Raw genomic sequence first — 18633 nt, forward strand, 5'->3', positions numbered from 1 at the left:
TTAAATCAGTTTATGAACTAAAAAAATATATATTTATGATGAAATTTTTTTGCAATTTTTACCAAATTAAATCATACTGACATGAAAAAATTCTTAACCACAACACATCCCCTGGCAAAAGCACTATTTAGCCCTTTGTGCTGCCATTCTATGCTTGAAAATGAAGTTGTTGTTATAGGGTTTAGCACCATTTTCAGCACAAGATAGACTATACATGGTGGCCGGTATTAATGGTGGAGGAAGAACCTGGGAAAACCTGGAAAGAACCGCAGACCCACAAGAAGCTACCAGCAAACTTTCTCACATAACCACATTAGCCGAGCCAAGACTTGAACCCACACAGACAGTGGTGAGATGGCAGTGCTCCATAATGGTGAGTGCTTTAGACCACTCAACCACTTGGGGCCCCATTGAAAACGAAGTAATGAATGGTCATTTTTAACAAGAGATGATGAATGTAAGTACTGCAAATGGTTTCAAATCATGTTTCAAAATAGACAATGCAATTATTTGCATCTTATCATCTACAAATGGTCACAATATCTCATAAATTACCTTCACAACCAAGAAAGGAACTTTATTGGGGATATTATTTTTCTCCTAAATACATGTCAGATCACATTAACATTAGAAAATTATTCTCTGCATCTCCAAATCCAGCCCACCCTAAAAGGTAATAAAAAAAGGTCTTTCCAACTATATCAGAGGATCCCAACCTGTGGCCATAGACTATAGGGGGCCATTGCATTAATCCAAAAGGTATGTATTTTCTAAATTTTTAGAGGGAGTTGTCTTTGGGATTTGCTTCACATTCAGCTAAAAAGGTCCAATTCTTTTAATGTTTATAGCAGGGGAAAAAATGGGATCCAAGCTTGAAATGTGTTATAAAAGGGTTCATCAGTTATCCAGAGGGTTATTATAAACAGGGAGGTGTACAAACATCTTGGATGTGAATCTGGATTTTATTCTTTGTTTGAAAAGTTACAAGTATACAGTTGTTTATTAACTTCAGCTCACAAAGAATTTACTATGGTTTTGTTTCCTTTCCATATTATTTCTTAGCAATCAAACGAAAGTCAGTGGAAGTTCAAAATGTTATTACTTGGTTGTGATAAATGCTACATATCCTGATTGCTTCTTAATGTTTGGAACTGATATTGTTGTTATCACTTTTATTTGGCATGAAAAGTAAAGTGACCTAGAAATCATATTCACATTTATGATTACTTTTAGATACTACAGAATTAATACCAATTCTAAATAGTCAGACTATAGTGGTTAAACAAGCCTTCCAAATGTTAAACAATGCAGTGCTGTTAAGTGCAGCCATCAGGTTCCACTTTCCTGAAACTTCACATAACTTCTCAACCTTCATTACTCAGCTAAATTTCTGTCAACTGTGAATAGGCCCATTTTCAATACAAATGTCCATGCTTTTGGAGGTCATTAACATCCAAACAGATCTTCATGGCTTCAAACTTGATCCAAGTTGATGGTGACAAAAATAATTATTTCATGCTGACAATGCAACAAATATCTGATTACAAATTGAGTACAGGCTACTAATATTCAAACAGTAAAATCAGGTATTCATTTCAGCACTACTTATAACACCATTTTCTTGCTAACATCCTAGGAATAAATCTTTTCACATCTTTACTGATTTAGCTGTCTTCACCAATAGGAAATGACAATCAAAATTTTTATTAACTCCTTTTCTCATTTATAATTCTTCAAGGGATTTGATTTCCTTCTGTGTAAATACTGGTAAACAACGGTGGAAACAGGTTATGTTTATCATATGTGAGATCGTCTTTTAATATTAAGTAGCTCATCACAACAACTGCAAGTCACTAACCTGTGTGCCAAACATACTGAACCCAAACGTATGTGCTAGCAGCAAAAAATAACCACTGTACTGGAACAAATAGGTAGCACACCACATCCGATGTTATAGCAACACACACAAAGAATGCTGAAAATGCCTGAAAAGAGAAACAAATATTAGCCAGTCATTCTTTCTCAGTTAAAAAAATTAAACATAATCAATCTTTGAAGGTTCCAGATTTATGAAAGGCAAGAACCTCTTATTGTTGTTTCTTTTTTTTAGGAGGATTTAACATCTTCAGTTCATTAATTGGTTATATCTTGCTGAGGCCATGGAGTTAAGTGTCCTTCCCAAGGACACAGCTGCACCTGAATCTGATTACAAGTCTGATGCTCGACAGACTTAGGTACCTGAACATACTCAATTTAAGTGAAAAAAAAAACTCCTTTTATTATTACTATATACTACAGTGCCTACTTTCGTTTATACTAATTATGCTTCTATAACACTTACAATGTTAACATTCAAAATAATTCCTAAAGGGGAAAAGAGCTCCCACTAGCAAATCCATACAAGAAAAGAACTGAGTTGTCAAATACAGAAGTCACATCCAAATTTTTAGACATCATTGTTGTCGGTTGGCACTAATAGTGTTAGACTGTATAACATGGGATTCTCCACAGGAAAATAAATAGAAAATTACTCACTGCTGCTTTAGGTGTTTGAATTTGAATACATCACTTTTACTTGGAAGATCTGTTGTAGTGTTATGTATTTGTTTTCATTATATACACAAAAAAGAAAATGTAAACAGACATCAAAATAAAATAGGACATATCGTAATCTGCAAGCACGCTATGCACTAGCATGAATTTCATGGTAGTAGGAGCTAATTATAACCAGAAAATGTTATTTAAAATGCAGCTTTCTCCATATTCATCCAGACGGATTGTCTGACAGCAACACAAAAGAGGTAGAGTAACTAACAATATTACTACTGTATGGTGTTCATGTTCAATATTCACAGCTATAAGTGACTGACAGTCACACAGTACTTTAGGGTAGCTAAAAATATCACTACAGTGCGGTGTTTGTTGAATACTTTGCTAGAGGGATATTGAAAAGTGAACACAGAAAGTAAACTGAAAACCATGTGATGATCAGCAAAGATGGAAATTACTTAGAACTCTTGTTGTTAACATATTCTAGGCCTAGTACCCAAGTTTTCTGATTTCTACATAAATATTAAACAAATTGAGAACATATCTTGCATCATCGTTGTAAAATCTGCATAATTATACACTATTATGTGTAAGTTCGAACTGAATTTAAACCATGAACCAGAGCTTAAGGTCTATTTCAAGTTATCATGCAGAAAATGTTTCCCATCTCTTAACAACCTGAGCCTTGATCTAAAAGTCAACAATTTTCTGTTTACTCTCAAGAGGAACAAATCCATTACATTTAGTGAGGGTCAGTGAAGTTGAAATCAAATTATCACATGGAAACAAACAAGAGGATGGATGAATGGATGGATAGACAGATAAATCCATATAGCATCATACGTCCAGGCACCAGAAATGTACCAAGAAACACAAATAAAGTACACGTATTTTAAGATCTTTCATTTGCATTCCAATATCCACTAACCAGTCCTTGATACTTGAAGGAGTCATATACACTTCTCAGCATCAGCCAGAAAGGCCACAGGTATTCAAAACGGAACTCTAGAATAAAGTCGGCCATCAGAACCAGTGCCCACACCAAAAGAAACTTCAGGTACAGGAAGGTACTGTTGGAAATAGAAAGAAAATAAACACATCAGTTTCTGATATTTTTGACGGAGTTGGCTGACTGTTTGAAACTAAAACTTGACAGACATGATTCCATTTTGCAGCTCTGTATCTGTGGGTTATTTCTGCATGTCAGGGATCTCAGGGATTCGAGCTCTCAAGTCCAATACACATGAAATTCTCAAAGAGCCCACTGTTTCTTCCTAAGCGCATCCCTGAGATGTGCCTCAGTCTTCCCCTGGGACACAAGCCTTTTTCAACTTCTGGTCAGCCTTGGCAGAGTTACAGAATATTTAAAGGCTAGACTTAAGAAAACTGACGCAAACAGTTTGACTAATTAACAGTTAATTCATAACACTGTAATTATCATGTCAAAAGGAATGCCCCTTTGAAGGCTACTCTGACAAAGAGAACCTGAACTTGAAATGTGCATCCAATATTTTCTAAGACAAAGCTTCCTTAGATTTTCTCATTTTGTATTTAACCACACAAAACTTCCATTACATGTGTGTGGTCGTAATGATCATGGTGATGATGACAACCACAATTATTATTTGATTATTGTTATTAAGTATGTCGATTCATTAATTTTTTTAATAGATTTATAGCTTGAACAAATTATTGCATTGATTTATTGCAACAAATAAAAATATCCTTTATATTAAAGTACATGTAAAAATATCTATATTAAAAAAACACTTATCCAGGCCGGGTCACAAATTTAAATACATGTTCTATCTAAATGCTGATTCTGAGTATCAGTACCTAAAGCCTGCGTGAACTCATCTTAACTTCATTTAACATTGCTATCTCAAGCTGTTCGTGTACCTTATATCTACCAATATTATTCATTCTCTCCAAAAAGCCCACATTTTATCTGACTTTTATTCATTAGAGACAGCTCTTAAGGCAATATCTTGAATTAGTTCTTTGCACATATGCTGCTTATTATATTTTTGCACCCCTATTTGGTTTTATTTAACTCATTAACTCCTGGCACCAGTTCGATGCACCATGCGGTTGTACCCTAATTCCGATCTGTAGTGTCACAGTCATTTGATGTACTCCAATGTGTGCAACATTACTGAAAAGAAGACAGATTAAGGCCTACATTGATACCAAATAATCTGGATTTCCTACTTGCATTACAAAATACAGAGAAACGTATTCTGTTTGACCCATTGTTTTTTTTTTTGTTACACCAAAAATTTGCCTATTGTAAGAATTGGATTTTGTGTCTAAGATCTAAAACAGACTAGTCTTAACTGTGCAGAGACCAGTGAACCTTTGCAAAAAGTAGGATAAGTTGGTGATTTTAAGTCAAAAGTGGCCAAGACATGAAAGAGAACTCCAACCTTACCCATCTGCATGTGTGAGTGAAACAGCCAATGCAAAACATAATTTCCAACACAACTAGGCATTTGGCTAAATGAAAATCTTTTGGAAGCAGATGTGCGTGAATGAATAAATACATTCAAACAAATCTGCTTCCAAGAGATTTTTATTTAGAAGTAACCCCTGAAAGGGGTTTCCTACTATCATTTCTGCTGAAAATGACAACAATCTTCACGGGTTAACGAGTTAATGATGGTAATTTACGTCAATATATATACACCACTCCCTTGGTAAATCGTGAACATGCTTATAACACAGGTCGGGCATGGATCCTATTTTTTAAACCAGAAAATACCCTAAAACATTATCTCTATTTGTTGAACTTGAAAAAAATTACGATCAAAATTGATAATGGAAACTTTGATGTATCGCTCGTTTTATCGTCAAAAACAGTAGATATGACCTGGAAATTTTAATAAATATCAAATTTAAAAATAGGTCATACAATTTTTTTACATTTTCTTTCCAAACGACATTTTATAATTAACAATATGTAAGGAAATTTCGATCAATGAAAATGTCACGCCGACTGGATGCAGTACTTTAATAAATAAATACAAATTAAATAATTATTTTATTAACTTAAATTTGTGTTCTAGTTCTATATTTTAGTTCTTTTTAAGTGTAATCATCATAAATGCAATGTGTCCTCTTGTAATTAAACATAAAATGCGTCAATCTACCGTAACAGCTATGTTCGCAAGCATTTCTCTGAGAACTTAATTAAGTGCCAACCGTGCTTTGATAACAGACTTTGTGAAGTATTTGCTGTACTGTTGCACTGAATTAAAAGCTGGTCTACTTTGTATTACCACATTAATTATGTCTTTTGAATCAAATAAAGGAGGTGGAATAAAAGAAAAGTTAAAGGGCACGAAAATCCTACAAACTTAAAATCTAGTGAGCAGCCCTGGTCGTATGTCAGGTGAACTCATTTCATTTGATCAGTCGAACACTTATAAATGTTACTGTGTATGTAACATAAACTAGCCTAAATTAACCAACACCTTCATAACTGTGATTAAAGATAACAAGGCAGCCAAGCGAAATGAAAAATTCATAAAATAACAGAATTCTCGAACTGGCACTTAGAGATATCATCAAGGATGATACGAAGTTTTCATCATTACTTCCAATGAAATCATGACATCAATATTGTACTAATTGAACAATATAAAAACTGAGTTTCGACGTAGACGATTGTCTCACAAAATAAATGTGTTTTTAAAAGAAAAGGAATCTTGTTTGGTGGTGTATCAACGGTTAGTCTAGTTCCCTGCTCTGTGGACTCCTGATTTGGCAGGATACTACTAAACACCAATACGGGAACCAGACTCATCAAGAAAACAAAAAGCAGTGAGATAATACAGATTTTTTTGTGTACATGTAATGGTTGTTGAAACCAGTTGGAATGATCTTTCATATGTTGGACATTTGGAAAATAAATGTTATATAAACAGAATAATGAACAACTTCATTAGAAAAAGTGCGTTATTAAAAATTATTATCGATGTGGTTGTAAAATGAAGATTTAGTCAATAAACAGCACAGTTCCCTAACTCCCCCACCCATGGTTTCCTCAATGTCAATGGGAATTTTGTTCAATTTTTGGAGGTCCCTCAGTAACTCGTGTCTTGTTTATAGTGCGGTCGATGTTTGTGGACCCCGTTGTGTGCAAGTTATCTAGGGAGAGGTGTAGTACAATGGACAATAAATTATTTGTTGAAATTTACAAAACTTGTTGGTTTTAGTTCTTTTCTGTTACTTACCTTAAGATCATAGAGTTGTAACATTAGCAAGTTAGCAAAGAACTATTTTTAAAAAAAATAAAACAAGTTCTATACAAGGATACTGTATCTTTACTTTAATCTATCATGAACATTATAGCATAACTGAGCCTTAAAAAGTCCCTGATATTAGTTTGTTTTCTGCATATCTCCATCCCCATTGCAGTTATTAACTGACAGATTACCTGTAATTATGAAACACATGACTGGCTTCTTGTTAGGAAGTTGGCTGTTGCTCAAACTCACCAAGATAAAAAGAAGCTTCCTGGAACTAAACCACAAGGGATATTACTAGTGCAGTGAACCTCAATTTGGAGATTACATGCATTTTTTTTAAATCAGAAAGTTTTTATTCACAATTTTACAATATAATTTCTTTTTAAACTGCCTTACTTTCGAAGCCAACATGTCGATACTGAGTTACTGGATTACAGTAAATACAATAGAAATATGGAACATTTACACATCGATTAATGTAAAATATCTTTATACATAAAATGCCTTGCTCATTAAACAAAAGAAGTATAATTTGCATACTTGGAGTGGTCAATGGTGATATGATCCAGTAATTGCAGAAGGCAGGGTGAACCAAGCTTACTTAAGAAACACATAGCCATCAAATGCCACAGAGTGCAAAAACTGCTTGGTTTAAAAAAATATGACTGCTGACTGTGGATGACAGGGTATTACTACTGCCTGGTTAAGAAACACATGGCCCCCAATTATCGCCTTATAGTGGGGTTCCAATGTACTAATCCTGGCTATGAAGAAATTTATGTTAAATTCTAGTCCTGCTTATCCTTTATTCAGATTAAATGTATCAATATTTAGACTATAAACAGCAATTGCATTTGAATATCCCACTCTTGTAGTCAGCTCAGCTCAGAGTATACTTGTGAAGTAATTACCACAGATGCTAGAAGTGTACATGGTCACCACCATAAGCTTCCAGTATTCTGTACATGCATTACTCCAGAAAGGAATACAAAATTATGTAGTGCGTTTCTTAAGCTGTATTATAAATTAACCAAGCCATCAATTATTCTTTCATTCAACATCACACTTTAAAAAAAAAGTACTGTCAATAGTTATTTAAAAATGCTGTATAATATTTAAAAAAATTGAAAATCTCTTTCAAGCTCCAGACATCACTCATTCCCAATTGTTATGCAAATAATGTTCTGAGTGCAAAGTAAGACCATGTTGTGAATTACTCTGCTGGTTATATTTCATGAATGCTCCAATATTTTTAGTTTTAATTTATTTAATGAAACATCTGAATGATTTGAGAATGCTTATTTTTCATCGATGTAATTATTTGCCAAACAGCAAGCATGCATTGGTCTATTGTAATTCAATGTTTAAAAATAAAGATCACCTTAAACAACTCTGGCCACTGCTAGTGCCAACACTGATGTGGATGGACATCTACTAAAAAAACATTCTAGGCATTGGGTTAAAAATTGGGAAATATGGGACAAAGACTTGCAGGAAAGCCACTCAAGGTGCAAGACTGTACATTGATCATACCGAGACAGATAAATGCTAATGAGGTGGAACCAAACTAATTATTGAAACAACCATTTGTTTTCACACAAACGCGTTCATATTATTTACATCACCACCAAACCAATCTCAAAAACAAATGTTTTAAGACAATCATTCTGAAGTGAAATCATGTCTTCACTATGACCAAAGTGATGGTAGTCTGGGTAAAATGGTTAAATGTATAAGGTTGAATAGATAGGAAATAACAGGATAAGAGTTACCAGTTTCATGTTTTCATTTAGCAAAAAAGGGGAGGGAGAATTTGGAAAACATACCAACATTAGGAACAGCTGAAAGGTAAGTTGTGGGATTCAGGAAAGCAGTGATTTGTATTTGTTTGTTTTGCACAATCTGTTCAACAATTTGCACAATTTATATTCTCTAAATTGACCCAAGTAATTGAGAAATCTTCACATCAACTGGAAATTCATTTATTACCCAATGTTACAAAACTAAGTTCGAAAAGCCAAATTCTTGCTGGTCATACTGACTGTAATTATGTCAGTCAGACTTAAACTTGGCAAAAATATCAACACTGGAACTTTAATGTACCCATAATTGTGCAATAATGTTATTTCATTGTATTTAGTAAAACAGACAACTGGAGGCTTCATAGGTTTTACACAATATTAGTTTAAAATACTTGGGGACTGGTTCAGATCTGTAATATCTAACATTTAATGTTACAATATTTTACAACTCAAATTCTTATAGCAATAACAATGCAACTAGGGGGCGCTTCAGTCAGGCCGAGTGCCACCATCTTACTATTTTTGTACAGAGAGAGTACCCATCTTAATGGGCTCCCATTCTTTTAACTTTGACTGGACAATTTCATGAATAGCGAGAAAATTTTACATCATAACCTTCGCAAAGAAAACCATTTGGCTTTTAAACTATATGCTGTTGGTAAGAATTTGATAGGGCTCAGTGAAAAGTTTCACAAAAAATCCACAAAATGTGTGGATAATGGAGGGTTTCACACAGGAGAGGTTTTATTTATGAATCTAAATATGGAGTGTGCCAAAAATATATTTGTACTTATCTTCATTTCATGGGAATAGAGCTGTATTATAACATACCCTCCATCTTTAACTAGAAATGCATGTTAGTTCTCTCCCTTGAGCAGCTGGTAGAGGTAGCAAACACAGAATCTGACATTTTATCAATAAAGTACAACAAAATCTGCGACAACACAAAATCACCTTATCTGTACAATAAATATACATATACTTATAGTACATATAAGGTGATTTATTGTAAGGTACCTTATTGAAAAATGTCAGAATCCTTTGGTAGCAACTACATACTCAATAAATATAAATATCGTTGCTGCCTCTACCAGTAATATGCAGTTTGTTTTTACTGTAATTGCAGCAAAACAGTATCAAACCTGCTTGATATCTTCGGATGTGAAATTAATGTAGTAGTAAAAAAGATCAATAAAAATGTATACTTGCATCTTTTGTTTGAAGAATAAGACCCCACCCCCAACCATGTTCTAATTTTTTTTTTAAACTGTTAAAGTTTTTAAGACTACTCCAGCTCAGGCTGTTGTAGCATCCATATCCAATGCAGAAACATCTTCATTTGTCTATGATTTTATCATTATTTTACACAGTTTAAAAAATAAGTTAAAATTTTCATGACAGCAAAATCCAACTATGCAATAAAAATAAAGCAACAGCAAAATATATGAAATAAAAATAAAAAGTATATACAGTAATGTCTGTGACTTTTCATATGATGTGTACGTGTGTGTGTGATTTGGATTTTTAACATAGCTTTAATAATGTTTCAGTCCTATCGCTATGATGTCTGCGGTTTGACAGTTTATAGTGATATCTAGCACTGGGGCATCTGTTAGTACCATTTTTGTAAGTCTTTGGTGTGATTTGGCCGGGAATCGAACCCATGACCTCCCGCATCCAAGGCTGATGCTCTAAGCATTAGGCCACCGGAGCTGTCCTTTTCATATGAAATATTAGAGAAAAATAAATATTTTATATAAACTTAAGCCATAAAAACAATATTTTTAGATGAATTAGTCTAAAAACATTCTCATACAGGTTGGCATTTATAAGGAATAAATACCTGGATTACCTTGTTACATTGTCCTTATAGATTGTTTTTAAAGTAAGGAGGCGGATATTACCAATCCCATTTGTTTCTCACTTTCACATGAAAAAAGACAAGCTTTACATATAATTTGGCTTTTGGATTGAACGTACACTCATAATCATAAATTATGAGTAATATGGGGCCATCCATTTAGTATGTATGCAAAAATCTGGCAAAACTTGGCCCCTTCCCCCAAAAAAACCCAAGTAGAAACCATAAAGGATTAATAATATTAACATTTTTAATAAAACAGATAGTCCACCGACGTTGAATGTCTGGCTGCATCAAAGAAATAAGCTGCATAACTTTAAACAGTTTGTGTAGTGTCTGCTAAAATTCAAATGCTAACTGAGCCAGTCGAACAGGTTACATCACCCCACCCCACCTGTTTCCTATGTGTACATACATTATCAGTTGACCCCCCCTCCCATGCAAGTTTATTCATTTGGGTTACCCTCCTCCATGCATACAAACTAAATGGATGGCCCCTTAAAGCTGCAAATTCTGGATTGGCCAAGGCACCTTTGCCTCAAATTTTCTTTTATATACCACATACACTTGTAAATTATATATCAAGAATAGTCTGGTTATATTCTCTAGTACCTGTTTCATTAATTAACACCAAAAACATTCCATTATTGGATTTGTGTTCAATATATACACTGTACATAAAGGATCACTTTTTGGAGAATTTAGTTTATTTTGCTGGAAATAAAATAAGTTGTTTGCACTTGCTATGAGCAAAAGCCATGAACAGGAGTATACTTTATTTGCAAATTTGTTATTTCTGATGTTCTGACCTTCTCAAAAATACCACATTTATTAACTCGAGATGAAATAAATTTGGACAGTTATCCCCAATTCTTATTCAAATTACTTTCCATACTCGGAAGAACATTTTTAGTGGGAACCGGACTTGTGATCTTTTTTTCAAAAGTAGTGGATTACAGAAATTAAAAGATAATCTGTGATATGTCTGGTGGCTCGTTTCTTATGTCACCGTTTTCGGTTTCTTATCTTCAGCTCGCGATGTGTATTCCATTCTATGTCTGCTGCCATATTGGAAAATGGTCTCACCTTCCGTAGAAACCTTCACTTATTTTACTCCGTTTAAGGGGACGTCTTGGCTTGCCACATTCGACATTTCGCCTCTTCATATTCATCGCAAGTAATGAACTCAATAAAATGCTCTTAATACGTCTCTCTAATCAAGACTTCCATGTAAATTATCTCCGAAATGTCTTGTTTTACTCATGTGTAAATTCAGACATGCGCATAGTGATCTGTATATGAAGATCGTCGGATAAATACGACTTTTGTCGAACATTGCCGAGGTAACGGACAGGATTGTGGGAAAACACTGACAACAAAATGGCGATGCATGTTCCTCTCGCACCGGGCTTTGCCCAAATGATGAAAGAAGGAGCCAAGGTTTGTCGAAATTTGGTTATTGATGAGTTTAAGAGCAAGTGCTATTAAGTGTTTGGATCATGGCATATTTATTTCTTAAACATAATTATCTCTAACACTGCTAAATTGTTCTAAATGGAAACATGTGATTCCGTAGCGTGACTCAGCGTACGGAATATCTCTATTGTTTCCCAGTTAAATCAACAGAATGTTCTGGATTGTTTAATTTTGTTAGACCGCATTTTTTTCCCATATCATTAAAATCAGTTTATGATGTTGAATCATTAGTACGTATTTTTATTGAATGTTTCAATGTATAAATCATATGGTACAGGCGCATATCACTTGTACACATATTCAGCCACATTATGTTTGGCCATAACCTGCCCAGTCCCACATGGCATTGACTCCAAACAATTTTTACAATTTTTTTTACTTGAAGTGTTACTTTGTAGGCAGTATTTTTTGTCCACATCCATAATCCATCAGAGATTTCAGTTGGAGGAAATATTTGATTGTTTACTCACATGCAATTCCTCTTCAAGTTCGTCAAGACTTGTTTACCCAGCACTCTGCAGTTGGAATTTTTATGAATCCAAAATTAAATCAGATTTTGGCATCTTGGAGAACACTTCAGTGTCTACTTGGACCTAAATTATAATGGTTCCACTCTGGCATTTATATGGCCACCACAAGTGCCATCTTGGAAAATCTTTTTGTTGTAACTCATTTTGAATGGATGTTCTCTACAAGACTGATGTCTGATTGGTCCTAAAATGAAAATGTTGATCTGACAGCTAATATAGCAATTACAGCAGCAATCTTAAAACTCTTGAGATTCCACTCTAAAATTATTACATGCTTCTGAGAGATGGTCTGATGTATGGTGAAGTTGTTTATATTGGCAACATGCACAATCAATGGAATATTGGCATTCCTCTGTGATGCCTTTAATGTGATTCAACATTTTGTCAGTTATGGAAAGCAGGCACTATCTAAAGCAGTAAGCTGATCAAAATGGCTGATCCCATGTGCATGAAATATGAGCCTGAACTATTCAAAAGTAGCAGTCATTAAAATTGGAAAAACTAATTATGCCAGAGTAGATATTGCCATCTTCTGAAAGTGCAATAAATATACATATGAAAGTTTTTTTCCTCAAAATTACCATTGAGTGAAAATATGGTTGTAAATAACAATTGTGTCAGTCTGACTTCAAACATGGCCACTATCTTGAGACTCTTGTTACTTTAATCTTGCCACATGTAGAACTGTGCTGTTTTCACTTGAAGACTTATTTTGGTATCTAGTTGGTCCACAATGAAAAGGATGCTGCTCTGATATCCAATATGGCCATCATGCTCGCATCTTGAAAATCTTGTCACTACTTTTCACAAGTGATTGTTATATCAACATGGAGTTTTCATCAAAAGAAATATTGTGATATCTACTTGGTCCAAATGCATTTGGTGCTAATGTTTTGTCATAGATATGTTTGTCACGACATCCTGTATGAAAATCTTGTCATAACTCCTCCAGAATGGATGCTCATTTTAACACTTGGGTATTACCAGAAGTCTTCTAATGTTGTGTTGTTGGTCCTAAATGAAAATGGTACCAGTCTTACATACAATATGGACACAACAAGCTATTTTGAAAATATGGCTGAGGCATATGTCAGATTGTCTCAACTCACAGCAGTTGTAAAAGAAGAAAAAAGTCTTGAACTCTTGGAAATTCTTTTGTGATTGTGGACAATAAGTCTTTGTGAGAGACTTGATCTTGTCTTGGCCCTTTCTGATATGGCATTTGTGACATACACTGCTCCCTGAATAAATCACACCCAGATTACTCACAAACCCGCTTATAACATGACATTTTAAATATTTTTTCTTTTAATTGGTCCCTCTATGTTGAACATGATGAAAATCATTATCAGAATTGGTGGACACAATTTTGATACATTTGTTTTATCGTTGAAAATGGTGGTTAGTGCCAGAAAAGGTGCAGATCAATATCATGAAATATGCAATTTTTAATAAGAAAATACATTTTGGAAAAATATTTCTTACTACACTGTAACTGTTAATATATAACAAAACAGCACTTAATTAAAAACTGGTAAATGCTAATAGATGGCAACATTAAAAGAAATAAAAACCAATTAAATATGTCTGGTGAAATTCATGTTTAAATTCTTTAGTTATGTTTCATTCTAAACAGTATATTCATGGCATGTTCTCTTGTATTAAAATATCAAAAGATTCTATCAACAGTTATATTGATACCCTCGTGTACTTCTATGGGAACCAAACTAAGTACTGGCGGTGTTTTGATCTGCAACTTGGTACATGTTTGTTGTATTGTAAAGATTGATTAAAAGATACCTGTGTTGTTCTGTTATGTTCAGTACGTCTTTTGTATCAAATCAAGTAAGAGAGATATAAGATAGTGTAAAGTCATGCAAATCCTACCTGCATAAGATCTTGTGAACATTATCAGGAAACATAACCAATCTAATTTACTTTACAAGTTTTAAAAAATATGTAATTTACATCATTAATAATGACCTTAGACCAGGGGTGGGCAAACTACAGCCAACGGTTTTCATGCCGCCCAGGAACAAGTCATCATTCACACTGACTGTTTATGTTACTCTGTTTATCAAATAAATGTGCTTCTTTTGAAGTTTAAGTTTTCAAATATTAACAACATATTAACAACTGACAATTAATTAGATGTTATTTACAAAAACCTTTTGTTTTTGCTATTTCAAATATTAATTATTTTACTTAATGAACTATGCGGCGCGCGACACGGTGTAAATTTGTGTATGCGGCACTTGCACTGGAAAGTTTGCCCACCTCTGCCTTAGACCTTATTAGAGTTCAAAATTGGGCACAACAAAATAAGATGGTAATTAATGAAGGTAAAAATACTGTATGATTTTGGGGACATCATAAAAGCAACACAAGTTAGGGACTTGCAATAAATAATCATCCATTAGAAAATGTCAAACATGAAATCCTTGTAGGTGTGCCCATAGATAATAATTTACAATGGGATGACCATATTGATAAGCTTTGTAAAATACTGTCATCCAAATTGCCCCACTCGGCAGAATCAAGAAATATTTACCTCTGGAAACTTGCAGTCTATGCTTCCAGTCTAATATTCTTCTAACAATGGGTTATTGTTCAGATGTATGGGGAAAATATGCTAAAATCTCAGCTTGACAAGATTTATAAACTTAGAAAAAACCAGCACACACAATTTTAGATGCATCTATTGATCATCCATGAAAAGCATTGTTTACAGAACGCAAATTATTCACAATATATAAAAGTATAGATTTTCACAAGGCATTTCTTGTAAATAAATGTCTACATGGAGCTGTGCCAGAGTATCTTCAGGAATTATTCAGGCCTTTTTTAACACAGTACCAGTTGTGATCAATGTTATACGGAAACCTTGCACCAAAACCAAGAAAGAACAATGTAAAAAGAACTTCCAAAAGTCTGGTACAGTTCTGTGGAACAAGCTTCCACTACATGTAAAATCTGCTGAAAATATTATAGTATTTTTTAAGAATGGATATTATGAGCATGTATATGTTTCTAGTAGATATTGAAATTTATTATTATAATAGTAAACTTGTTAAAATAAACAGTAATTATTGCTGTCTTTCATGTAATATGCATTCTTACACTCTCCTTAAGAGGGCCTCAAGGGAGAATAGTCCTTGACTAATGAGTCACCCTCTATAAATAAAGTATTATTATTATTATTAACTCCATTATAATTATATATTTATTCACAACTAATTTCAACATGATTATAAAATGAGTATTGCAGAATAAAACCTGCCACCCCGCCCCTGCTTTTTTGATTCTATACATCAATTTATTTTTATTTTTTTATAGGTCCCTCTGTAACTTGCACTCTCACTTATAGTGTGCTCTGCGTTTTTGGGCCACACTGTGTGCTGGTTTTCAAGGGAGTGGTTTAGTTTCTGTTACTTGTCTCACCCTTTTAAATTCATATCATCTAACAACTGGATATATTTTTTTAGCCTTGGCCTTCTGTTTAAATATATTTTTGAAAACCTCTTGAGTCTGTGTCAAGCTCAGATATCTCATATTCACACTGGTAAGACTATCTGATTTGGTGACTGATATTTGCTGTGCATGACAGTAGTAAAGGATGGCATACTTGCCAGTGACTTTTACAATATTTAATCATGGGGCTGAGCTGCTCATTGTAGCCCTGGTAAATTTCTTTAAGATTTCTTTGATTTTTCATTGTGTAGCTTTTCAAATGCATCTGCTTGGTTTCTTCATTCAGGAAATAATCAGTGTCACAGATCATCAACATATCTGTGCATTTCACTGATTTTAAAGTGTTATACCCAATTTTCCAGTATGAGTAACACATATGCAAGCATTTTTATTTCACACAAAAGGTCAATGTCTCTGAACACATTTGTGTAAACAAACAGCCAATTTAAGCATCTGGTCTAATATTTTCTGGTGCCTCTTACAGTATGGGATTTATAAAAAATTGAAAATGCCCTTGGGAAATTAGAACTCCAAATACAATATCCAACATCAGTTTTTTTTAAAGGACAAAATGTATCTTTTTAAGGAAGTTTATCTTTTTTATGTCTTTGTTAGCACCTTGTGCAGATAATTAAAGTTTTAAAAAATACATATGTAAATAACACATACAGATATATTGATGAGAAATGGTTAGAACTATAGAAGAGCAAAAACTGTTCAGGTTATCCAGACATATTTCTACTACAGCTGTAAATCCCTGCATTCAAGCTAGAAACTTCATTAAATTTCCATTTTTGCCACGTTAAGATAGCAGACTCGTCTCATCAGTATCAACAGTAATGAAAGCTTGACTGTCATTGATGATCATAACTGAAGGATTTGTGAACACTTCTTTTATTCATTTGTGTAACAGTTGTCATTTAATCATCTTGAAATCAGCAACATGCATCATCTTGTTTGGGAAAAGAACTACTTTTAAGATTGAGAATACTTATTTTTATCCTTTAAATTGCCAAGCATTAAGTATATATCAAATCAATAAGATCATAAACACTGACTGAGGGTGCTACACTTTTAGTACATTGATCACATTTTGAACGAAATCTTTCTGGTAGTAATCATTAAAGGCGATTGCCTTTTTTTTCAAACACCCCTGTCAAAGAGATCTCCATCTCCAGAGTTATATTTTTAACAGTGAACACCTACTAACCTTGAAATCTACAATATGCATCAAAACAATACCTGATGTGACTGGTTCAGAGTCGGCAAACTCACAAACTGCCAAAGGTTAGGTTAGGACATGAAAGACATATCTCAAATCTGTATATATATTTAAAAAATTCTCCCTCGATAACTCACTCATATCGAGGTCTGAAAAGAATTTATACCACGCTATAACCCAGGAACCTCTGAACAATGAAGACTGCTTCAATACCTTGTGTACATTTGTGATTTGCAAAACATGTGTCACCACTTTTGCATAACAGAACAAGGTTCCATTTGTTAAAAAAGAAGAGACATTTGTTTCCTGAAACAACCAACAACAGTGAAACTTAATTATTAGTGAAATACTGATGCCATGATTTTATTATACCTCATTTCAGCACTACTCGGGACTCGAAGAAGCAGTCTACAGAAATATTGATGCATGCAAGGAGCTAGCCAGGACTACCAGATCTGCATTTGGACCACATGGTAAATTGGGTGGAGCTCTTTTTAAGGTTTTACAGTGTTTCATTTACATTGCCCAGCAGAATATGTGTCTGAGTTTTAGCTTTCATGTCAGTCACTACTATTGTTATTTCAGATTTCATAAATGTGTCCCTCACAAGTTTCATAAATGTGTCCCTCACAAGTTTCATAAATGTGTCCCTCACAAGTTGCAAGAGGAGTCGATGGAAAATTGAATGTAATTACCTTTACAACTTAGCCTTGAGATAATCTGATTCTGAGAATAAAATATGATCTAATTACTTGAATATTGTAAACAATTTTCTGAAATGCTTCAGCACTATGGTCAACCAATGTTAAGATTTTTAGGATGAAGTTTCCCAAACACCATCTCCAAAAATTGAATCTTATGTATTGAATTTAATGGATTTTTGGCAAATAATTAAATTCATGACTGACGGAGGTTCAGAAACGACCTAACAGTAATAATCATTCTGACCCTCAGACTCCCAAAAACAAATAGGTACAATTTTAAGAGAATATGCTTAAGTTGTAAGAAACCTTTAGCATAAGTTTGCCCCACAAATAAATAACATTCCCAGCTATGTGCTAATGATTCTGGAGATTTTCCTTTTGATATTTTGGAGTCGAGGGTCAAATGACTATTCAGTTTTGAAATTTATTGAGAATCCAGCTCAAGCAGAATACTTTTTCCATCTCAAGTTTTCCAGAAAAGAATGAAATATAAATGTAACTGAATAAAACTGTAGGTTGTACATTCCTGATGTACACCCTCTAGAAGTTTTCTAGAATGGGAGGATGGTATGGATAATGGTTTTCCATGTCAGAAATGGGTAAGCTACACAACAGTAACAGTTAAGTATTAACACAATTAAAATCTGTTTTATTCCCCACCCTCCGAAGAAAGAAAACAAGTCTAACAAAACTTGAATCCAGCAAGGTCAGGAAAATTGTATTTAATGAACATAACTGATTAAATTGTATATGATCAGCAACTGTTG

General features: G+C 33.9%; 2 protein-coding genes across 2 annotated transcripts in view; one reads left to right on the plus strand and one right to left on the minus strand.

The window, feature by feature from the left end:
- LOC149786141 (macoilin-like) overlaps positions 1 to 11689 on the minus strand; it is a 45694-nt gene extending 34005 nt beyond the window's left edge. The window contains exons 1-3 of the mRNA XM_089976475.1: positions 11550 to 11689; positions 3479 to 3620; positions 1859 to 1985 (exon numbers count right to left, since the gene is read on the minus strand). Coding sequence (XP_089832601.1) covers positions 1859 to 1985; positions 3479 to 3620; positions 11550 to 11635 — 355 coding nt within the window. The 5' untranslated portion in view covers positions 11636 to 11689. The remainder of the gene's footprint in view (positions 1 to 1858; positions 1986 to 3478; positions 3621 to 11549) is intronic.
- A 69-nt stretch (positions 11690 to 11758) lies between these two features.
- The window catches only part of LOC149786142 (T-complex protein 1 subunit theta-like), a 54366-nt gene continuing 47491 nt past the window's right edge, over positions 11759 to 18633 (plus strand). The window contains exons 1-2 of the mRNA XM_089976476.1: positions 11759 to 11903; positions 17545 to 17635. Coding sequence (XP_089832602.1) covers positions 11844 to 11903; positions 17545 to 17635 — 151 coding nt within the window. The 5' untranslated portion in view covers positions 11759 to 11843. The remainder of the gene's footprint in view (positions 11904 to 17544; positions 17636 to 18633) is intronic.

Source organism: Sinohyriopsis cumingii, chromosome 12, assembly GCF_028554795.1.
Source record: "Sinohyriopsis cumingii isolate HCF-2022 chromosome 12, ASM2855479v2, whole genome shotgun sequence".
In the NCBI taxonomy this organism is placed as follows: Eukaryota; Metazoa; Mollusca; class Bivalvia; order Unionida; family Unionidae; genus Sinohyriopsis; species Sinohyriopsis cumingii.